The sequence below is a fragment of the Nicotiana tabacum genome, chromosome 9, assembly GCF_000715075.1.
Source record: "Nicotiana tabacum cultivar K326 chromosome 9, ASM71507v2, whole genome shotgun sequence".
Lineage (NCBI taxonomy): Eukaryota > Viridiplantae > Streptophyta > Magnoliopsida > Solanales > Solanaceae > Nicotiana > Nicotiana tabacum.
The window spans coordinates 104,457,607-104,468,196 of NC_134088.1; the positions used below are offsets into that span (position 1 = coordinate 104,457,607).

General features: G+C 36.2%; 1 protein-coding gene across 1 annotated transcript; it reads right to left on the reverse strand.

Moving 5' to 3' along the window:
• Positions 1-8,613: 8,613 nt before the first annotated feature.
• LOC107791446 (agmatine hydroxycinnamoyltransferase 1-like) lies at positions 8,614-9,960 on the reverse strand. The gene has a single exon (XM_016613523.1). It carries the CDS (start codon positions 9,958-9,960, stop codon positions 8,614-8,616), a length of 1,347 nt encoding a protein of 448 aa, XP_016469009.1.
• Between the last annotated feature and the right edge of the window lie 630 nt (positions 9,961-10,590).

Genomic DNA, 10,590 nt, shown 5'->3' on the forward strand with positions numbered 1-10,590 from the left:
CCATAATGGGGACTACCATGGCCACAGCCTCTCGCGGCCCTAACTGGTGGCACTGGTGGCTGACCGTCCGATCCGGTAGTATATGTACTCGCCATCTGTGAGAGAATAGAATTACATAATTTTTTAGTTTTCCGGAATCAACAAGTTTGCACGACCGCATACAAGAAAGTGAAATTTTCCAAAGGGTTCGGCAACCTCTCGAAGATAAGTACAGACGTCTCCGTACCGATTCGCAAGACTCTACTAAACCTGCTCATGACTCGTGAGACCTATGTAACCTAAGCTCTGATACCAACTTGTCACGACCCAAAATCTCACCTATCGTGATGGCGCCTATCTCAATACTAGGGAAGCCAACAATATCAATAAACCACATATCTTTCAAATTTGAAAACACAATAATTAAATTCAGCAGAAGAAATCTCACAAGTACAAATATAAACACTCCCAAAACCCGGTGTCACTGAGTACATGAGCATCTAATATGAATACAAGTCTGGAAAATACGGTCTATAATAGTCTGAGACCAAATATAGTAAATAAGGAGATATGGAAGGAGAGAAAAGATTTGCGAAATACGGCAGCTACCTCTGAATCTCTGGAAAATCAATTATGCGAAAGAATCAACACTCACTATGTCCGGGAACACCTGGATCTGCACACAAAATATAGGGTATAGTATGAGTACAACCAACTCAGCAAGTAACAATACTAAATAAAGAACTGAAAGTAATGACGAGCTTTACAGTTGAGTCCAATTACAGTAATTTCCAACATAATAAGGTAGGCATACTTTCAAGTTCAACATTTAAGGCCAAAACAGTACTTTCATATCAAGTTCAGCTGAAACATAAGATAATATCTCTCAGAAATTTCCAAAACAGTGATATATGACAGCTGAAGTGCAACAGTAATGAAATCAAATGCATCCTCTTAGGACCACAGTCACTTAGCCATTGCATTCACTCAGCACTCAGCACTCGCACTCAGTAGGTACCTGCGCTCATTGGGGGTGTGTACAGACTCCGGAGGGGCTACTACAACTCAAGCGCTATAATCCGCATGGACAACTTACGTGTTGTACGGACAACTCCTGTGCTATAGTATAATATCTGTATCCACACGGACAACGCACGTGCTGTACGGACAACTCACATGCTATAGTATAATATATGGATCCGCACGGACAACTCACTTGTTATAGTATAATATATGGATTCGCATGGACAACTCACGTGCTGCACGGACAACTCACATGGTATAATATAATATCCCACAATCAGGCCCTCAGCCCCACTCAGTCATAAATCTCTCCAGTCTTTCGGGCTCTCAATAATCATGAAATCAGCCCAAACAACAATGATATGATGTATCAATAATGAACAATAGAGACTGAGATAAAATTAGCAAGTAAACTGTGATTGAGTACAAAACAACAACTACGCAGATAGTTCAATATGTACACGACCTATGTGGGTCCCTAAAGTGCCAACACATAATCTAAACATGATTTGTGGTTCAATTTCTCTACTACATGGAGAATGTACAGATAACAATAGATTATTCAACTACACGGCATGGAGAATGTACAGATAATAATAGATTATTCAACTACACGGTTTCATGGAATTTGACCAAATCACAATTCCTACGGTGTATGCCCACGCACCCATCACCTAGCATGTGCGTCACCTCAAAACTAATCACATAACACATAATCCACGGTTTCATATCCTCAGGACCAAATTTAGAACTGTTACTTACCTCAATCCAAGTAATTCTTTATTTCAATAAGCCTTTGCCTCGCGAATCAGCCTCCGAACGCCTCGAATCTAGTCACAATTAATTCGATTCAATCTATTCAAATTATAGGAATAAATTCCATGTGAAAATACTAATTTTCCAATAAAATTCGAAATTGCACTCAAAAATACCTGTGGGGGCCACGCCTCGAAACACGACAAATATTACAAACTATGAACGCCCATCCAACCACGAGTCCAATCATACAAATTTCATCAAATTTCGACATCAACTCGACAAATCTTCAATTAAAATCTTTGAAGATTTCTACCATTTTCAACCCAATCTTTACCCATTTGAACTCAACAATCTTTCCACAAATCTTATTGGCACGTGTATGTATAAATAATACTTTCACACCTAAGAATAGTACTCTTAATCCCCCATCTTTTAACCCAAACTCGAAATTGAAGACTAGGGTTAGAAACTCTTACCTCTTTGAAGCCCTAGCAAGATCATTGTAAAATCTTCAAACCTTGAACAAGAATTGATGGATAAATGACTAGGTCTTCACTTTCTCTCTCTAAGATGCTCTCACTTCTCTCTAAAAATATCAGTTTTTTTGCTCCAAAAGAGCCCCTTTGCCTCAATATATCGAAATAGGGTCGGGTCAAAAATTAGAAAAGTTGAAGTCCGACGCAGATCTACGGTTGCATATGCGACCACATAACATGTCTGGGGGTCCGCAAATCGACTGCATAACTTAAGCTCCAAAAATGAGGGTCTCCTAGTTGGGTCTGCGGTGATTATGCGGCTCGCAGAACTAGTATGCGGTCGCATAATGTATCGCAAACTTCCTCCAATCTTACCTCGCCTCTGATTCACCTTGCGGCCATTATGCGGTCCGCAGAGTGATTCTACGACCGCATAGTGGGCCGCAGAAATGTCTTCTTCTGCCGAAAAATTTCCTTTACTCCCCAGTGCATTGTTCAACCCAAAAAGTCCGAACTGCGGCGAGCTCGCCGCAAGAAATTTCTACAACCTTTGTACTAATTAATCTACCTCGGCACCACAAAACCTTAATTTTCCTTAGCAAAATTTTCCGGGGTTGTTACACATAAGTCAACATCCGGCCATCCTTTTCAACTTAAGTTCTAAAACTTGGAACTAAGTGTTCCAAATCATTTCAAAACCTCATCGGGCCCGAACCATTTACCCCGGCAAGTCAAATAACAACCGTAAATCATAATTTTGGCAGTAAATGGGGAGACGGGGTTATAATACTTGAAATGACCGGTCGAGTCGTTACAGTGGCTCTACTGTAATCATCAACTAAGGTTAAAAAATATCTGAAACCATTGTAAGTTTTAGGGTTATTAGGCCCCCATACATCAATATATACTAGTTGAAATGGGGTAGTTGAATGAATTTGACTATCAGGGAAAGGCAACCTTTGCTGCCTTGCCATTGGGCAAATTGAACAAATAAAAGATTGCTTGGAATAGACTTTATGATATATGAAAGGAATAGACTTTATTCTATGAAAAGGCATATGACCCAATCTTTGATGCCAAAACAAATTTATTTTATTTACAATAGGTGTCTGATCACATGGAATAGTATTTATAAAGGGAATAGTGGACTCAGACTTAATACATGACACAGAACTAGAAAAAGAAAATAAAATTGGATTAGGGAACAAATCAGCATCAGGAAGAAGATAGTACAACCTTCCAACAGTCTTCCCAATTACCAATGACCTCTTAAGAGAAGGGCCCTGTAAAGAACAATTGAACTTGGTAAGAATAGCTATACAATCCAAGTGAGAAATCAACTTATGTATGGAAATCAGATTGAAGTTGAAAGATGGTACAAGAAGGACATTAAGTAAGGTTATATCATTCTAAGGTGTAAAGAACCAGCTGACATTACCTTAACTTTATACCCATTAGGTAAGGTAACAAGAAAAGGTTTAGGTAAGGGTACAAGGTTGTAAAGTAAGTATTTATGTGGAGTCGTGTGGTTTGTTGCTCGTGAGTCTAATATTCAAGAATTTATTCCTAACTGAGAAGTTGCACATACATGAGAGTTATCAGAATCAACAGCATAAGCAGTAAACAAACCTGCAAAGTGTAGAGTTCTCAGCAGGAAAAGTCTCAAAACTAGTACTATGAGACATTTGAACTTGTTGGAATAAAGTCATCAGGTGATGATATTGTTTCTTTGTGAACCCATGAGGAGAATTGTTAGATATATTGAGATGTATGACCATTTGGCAGAACATGAGGAATGTCAGTTTGAACACAAGAGGCTAACTTCTTATTTTTAGTAAACTTGAAGTCTGCAGGGAACCCATGTAACCAGTAGCACTTGTCCATTGTATGATCAGGCTTCTTGCAATACTGGCAAGAAACAGAAGACATATTCTTCCTTGAGTCAAAGTTGACCTTTTGTGTGAAAGTTCTACTGGCAGTGGTAGGAGTTGAAGAAATAGACTTTCATCTTGTTGTATGAGAGAATAAGCCTTGCTAATAGGTGACAGAGGATTCATGATCATTATTGCATTTTTCACAGTTGAGTAGGAGTCATTGAGACCATTTAAGAATTGGAAAAGTTGTTGATCTTCTATAAACTTGGGAAGGGATCCACAAGAGCATATGGGCCCTACATATGAGGAGTTCAACTCATCCCAAAGACTTCTAAGTTTGGTGAAATATGTGGCAATATCTGAAGCCCCCTGAACAGTACCACTTATTTCTCTCTGAATCTGGAGATATTTGGATCCATTTGATTGTCCAAACCTCTCATTGATATCATTCCAAACTTCCTTGGCAGTTATAAAGCACATAACACTGATAGCAATATCTCGAGATACATAATTGGTGATCCAGGCTTTCACCATATCATTGCATCTCTCCCAGTAAGGGTAATAAGGTAAATTAGGGCTAGGTTGACTGATTCTACCATCTAAAATCCTTAATTTGTTTTTGACTGAAAGAGAAGTGAGCATACTACTCCTCCAAAGCACAAAACCATGCCCATCAAATAGCACGTGTACCAATTGGCTACCAAGACTATCAGAGGGATGGACATAGAAGGGATGAGAGGGATCGAGTGTAAAAGGTGCAAATTCCTCAGGTGTAGAAACTAAACTATCACCAGTTCTACCCATAGCATAGACTAATTAGAGGCGACTAACAACAAAAGGAAATCCTTATCCATACAATCTAACAACTCAAAAATAACGACGTGCAAATATGGAACTCACACAATTTAAACCCTAAGATATATCAAAATAATCCTCAAATGTGTAGATTAGAGTGATATTATTAGCCTTCCTCTGAAAAACCCGAAGAAGTAAGGCCTTGCATGTAGCGCAAAAACCCTAGCTTGAATCGAACGGAAATTTCTATTGAATCTTTCACAAAACTGTGACTTCTCATCAATACGAGTGTAGTAGGAGATGATTTGAGCTAAAACCCTAAACTTTTCCGACCACACATTACTAGAAATTCGGCAAAAACCGACCAAGGTGGACCGACCAACTTTGGTCGGTCAAAAAACCGACCAAAGTTGGTCGGTTTTTCAAAATATTTTATTTTTTAATTTTATTTTTACGAAACCGACCAACTTTGGTCGGTTTTCTTTGGCGCAAAAATGCGGGCAACTATTTTTGACCCTCAAAATTTATTTTTCAAGAAATCGACCAATTTTGGTCGATTTTTCAATTAAAATAAATAAAAATTAATATTAAAATTGGTCGGTTAATTCGGCCCATCATTTTAAAAAACCGACCAACTTTGGTCGATTAATTTCGTGTGAAAATATAATTAAAGAGTATAAATCAAATAAAAACAGCCTTAAAACAAAATGTACCAATAGTCTAGTGGTAGAATAGTATCCTGCTACAGTACAGACCCCGGTTTGATTCCCAGATGGTGAATCTTTTGATTACATAATTAAAATACCAACCAACTTTGATAGAAAAAAACTGACCAACTTTGGTCAGGTTTTTTTGCAATATTTTTTTTTTTTGAATTTGATCGACCGACCAAAGTTGGTCGGTAATTTCCGACCAACTTTGGTCGGTATGCCTTTCCGACCTCTAAAATACCGTCCACACGTAAATGGTCGCGTTTTGGACGGTTATTGGTCATTGCCGATCAACGTTGGTCGGTTTTTACTGGATTTCTAGTAGTGACAGATGAAAACCCCAACGGAATCTCCGATTTTAACCAGAAATCAATTTTGATGGAATCTCCGAGAAAATCTCCATTGAGAATGAAGCTTATGATGTGGAGAATCAGAATTTCCTCTATGATACCATGTTAGGATGAAACTCAGACGAGCTATGGAGGAAGAAGGAATAAGAAAACCCTAGAAGGGTCGAGAATAAAGAGAGAGAGAGAGAGAGAGAGAGAGAGAGAGAGAGAGAGAGAGAGAGAGAGAGAGAGAGAGAGAGAGAGAGAGAGAGAAAAGTAAAAAGAGAAAATGACCATCTGCCTTTCTTTATTTCATTTAGGAGTATTTTTATTTACAGCAATAAATGTGTATTTACAAGTAATTGGGCTCACGTCTTATACAATTTTTATTGGGCCTATTATGTAGAAGGCCTATCAGTTTGGGCTCTAACAAAAATTCTGAAGTTTTTAAATGTTAATTATAGGGTTGCACATGTAAGAAAAGTAATATAAATAGATAGAAGTACAACCAAACTTACACCATTAGTCCAATTTAGGCTTAGATGTTAGGATTTTCTTCCTCATTTAGAAAAGACTGGCACCTATGTGTTTCCCTCTCCTAACAAATATACATTGCACAGTTCAGATGCTAAAAGGTCAAAAAGTATTACTTAGATGGAGTATTTGCTTCAATCAAGTTGTAAGTTACTTGTTTACTTCATGTTATTCAAGATTAATATTGAGTTCCATTTAAATGGTGAAAGTTCCTCCAAAACAAAAATAAAATAAAAAATAGGCAACTCGAAAATGTTAAACCAAGGTAATACCAAAAGTCACTTTCCACTGAAAGATCTTAAGAGTGAAAGGTATGCATATAAGGTCATAAGCTTTTGAATGTTAACTATATATACTCTGAACTGTATTTCGTGCATACTTATTACACCTAAATAATTGGATCATAATAAGTTACTATTAAGGCCAAACTGTCCCGGAGAGGAATGTTCTCGCGAGGGCACCATCATATTGTAAATAAACCTGATAAAAGGAAGTTGAGTATATCAACGTGCAAACCATGGGCTAGCCAATACACCCATTGCGCTAGACGAACACTACTTAATCCATTAGAAAGGCCCATCCCACCTTTTGAAGATTTTCCTTCGGGAGATTTTCATAATTACCTATGGATTCTAAAAATATTCCATAATCTACAACTAATAATAGAATAATATATTCTACAACAAATGTTAAAATATATATACTCTAAAAAGGTAGATTTCCTAATAAAGGGGAATTCTAATTTGAAACGTATTCCATAATTAGCTCCTAAAACTCTTTAATTTATTAATTATTGATTATCACTATAAATACATTAGGTTACTATTATAACACTATCTCATACCCACACTACATCCTCCATGAAAATAGGGACTCACGTTCCATAATTTCGGATGAAAATTGCTCTATTCTTTCATCCTTTCATCATCTATACAATATTAATAATACAAATATTATATGTTATTATACAATATACAAAATATTATCTCATACCCACACTACATCCTCCATAAAAACAGAGACTCATGTTCCATAATTTCGGATGAAAATTGCTCTATTCTTTCATCCTTTCATCATCTATATAATATTAATAATACAAATATTATATGTTATTATACAATATATAAAATATTATATTAATACAAATACACAGAGATAAGTATCATACAATATCTTACATACAATATATGATATTGTGGTGAGAAGACAAGTTGGGTGATAAGAATTCACATAAATTGGAACGGAGGGAGTATACAAATATTAATTAATACTTTACAAAAATGCATAGAATAATTTTAATATAGTCTACCTTTAATTTATAGTAAAGTGTATATACATAAATAAGTATTATACAATATCCGAGATATAATATTGTGGGGAGAAAATAAGTTGGGTGATAAGAATGGTTCCAATTCAATTCCATCACCGTTTCTAAAGAGAAGAAGTTTTAGAATTTGATGTTGGAGTGACTGGTGCGATATTGTTTGATAAGAGAGAAAATATGATAATTTTAAACTTAATGTAGTGATATGCTTTAATTGGTGTAATCCCTATTTTTTAGGTTCAAGTTTTAAGCGAGAGATATTATAGATGAAAATTTATGTGTAATTTAATTAAAAAGGTGAGATTTTAAAATAAATTGTATTATTTGTAATTTTCGAGAAGTAGTTGTAAGTTATTTAAATAATTAATCTTAAATATATTGTATTCTATGTAAATTCCTCTTTTCTCCTTTGGTATAGGTAGGATACCGTTTATGGGAATCAACTGGTTTGTGACCCATTACAAAAAAAATGGTTTTATATAAAAAAAAATTGCGATAATCTTTATTTTTACACGCAAGTGATACGAAAATAAAACAATCTTTGCAGAATTATTTTTTTCTATTATAATCATAAAGGTTTATGTTGAATCCTTTACGCGCCTTTTTGTTTATCATATATTACTAGTAATTAGTGGCTGAGAAAAAGAAAAATACGGACTAAAAACATAAAAAAACAAAAGCTAAAATTTACCTATGATCAATACCAATTAAACACTGAAATTACCATAACGTCTTTATAAAAACGTAACAAGAGCATAATTAAACAAGAACAATTTTCTGACTCTTAAATGTAACACATTGAACTATGTATCATAGATATGAATGGAGCTTTTCTATCTGCATGAAGGCTGGAGAATAGCATAATTTCTTGAAGACTGACAAGTTGTCTTTGAATATCGGAATGAAAGCATCAATATCTCCTTCTCCAATTGAAGACGGCACGAGTAATAACATGCCTTCTGTTGGGTAAAAAGATGGCATGGAAGAGCAAGGACTACCAGTTCCAAAATCAAGGTCATGAGATGGGAAACTTAACCAACTATCGACCTCCAAATTAGGGCAAAGTATGTGCTTGTTCATGTCTGCTGTGGGGATAAGATCTTTCTCGATCGCCTCGTAACTTGCAAAGTCAATGAATGACTTGAAGTAGTCGTTGTTTACCTTTGCGATAGCATCGTGAATGAGATTTGCTGCATATGGAAGAGGCTCTCGCAAAAGGTCCTTCACTTTTGCAGTCGGGAATGCCCAAAGGACTAAATTCCCGAAGTACTCATTGGATACTCTTGGGATTAATCTCATTCGACCATCAACCGCAATTCTTATTTGGGTTGTTTCTGAACAATGTAGGTTGCGAGCTCGAGTCATAACCCTCCATAAATGTGCTACAAGGCTTTGAAAAGTGCTAAAAGGCCTATTTTGGCCATTCTTGGAAGAAGCTATTGCCTTGAGCTTGGTGATAAACTCGGGAGTGAAATGAAATTTTTCCACAACAACATCATTTTTCATATAAGGAGTTAATCCGTTGAGCGAATATTCTTTTTGCGCCCTTTTAGATATAAACTCTGCGCCCTCATGCTCAAACTCAATGAGGGGAGGGTTTCTAGGGGTGACAATGGTACTATCGCGAAAAGGAAGTGGATTGACTCCGAGGCCTCGAGTGGCTTGGCTCCATGCAACCAACAAGTGGCTGGCGGAACGGCCATCAGCCACTCGGTGGTGGATTGTAAATCCAACAATCATGGAGCCGCAAGTGAATCTAGTGATTTGAATTTGTATCAAATCATCAACATTTTTTAAGCTAGGGTGTAAATTAAGCAAAATTGGTGAAGGCTTGAGGAGTATTGAATGATCAAGTGCACTCTCCACTGATGCCTCAATAAATTTAACACCCTTATCATTGAGTAAAATGACAAGATTACCCCTTTCATCTTTGCCTAATCTCCCTGCCATTTCCCTATAAATGGCTAATGTTTTTTGAAGTCCTAACTCAATGGCAGAATTTGATGGGGTGGGTGGATGATATGCATAAATTACTGCAATGTGGGCATCATAAGTGACTGTATCAAAGACAGAAAGAGGAATTTGGCTTGTTTTTGAAGGAGGAGTTATTTCATATAAAGGCTTGATAATTCTTGGGCTTTCTACCTTAACTTTCATGGTTCTTTTAATATATATTTCCTCTCTTTTTTTCTTCTATTTCTTACCTTTTTGGCTTTGCAAGGAGATTAAAGACAGGAAACGAAAAGATGGTGTACTTAGAGTTCTTGTTTGAGGGCTTTATATACAAGAAATTTAACCAGACTATGCTTAGCTTGTTGAGTGTTTAATCTCAAGCACGTTATTTTTGTGTTCTTTGAATTTTTTGTTCTCATCTTCTTTTTGGCAGCTTCTTAAATAAGTGAAGCCTCATAATAATATAGTGATTATCTGCTAATTAATTTAGCAGTTGCACTAACCAAATCTTGCTTAATAGATGTAGCTGAACTGGACAATTAAATAGATATATAGTGACAACTGTATATTCTTATTTGTTCTCTAATTAATTAGCATTTCACGTGTAGAATGCCATAGAACTGAGCCAACAAGCTCCATTTAGGTGCTAATTAAGCTTTAATGGAGAAGTAAGCATATATATAAACAACTCCAACATATTTGAAATTGAGGCGTAATTATTGTGTAGTCATATTTAAAATAAACCAATGCCAATAATGATGGGCTGAACGATCAGGAAAAGGCAGTTGTATACCTTTAGTAGGTTGTCATTATGTACGGGTAAAATCGGGGGTA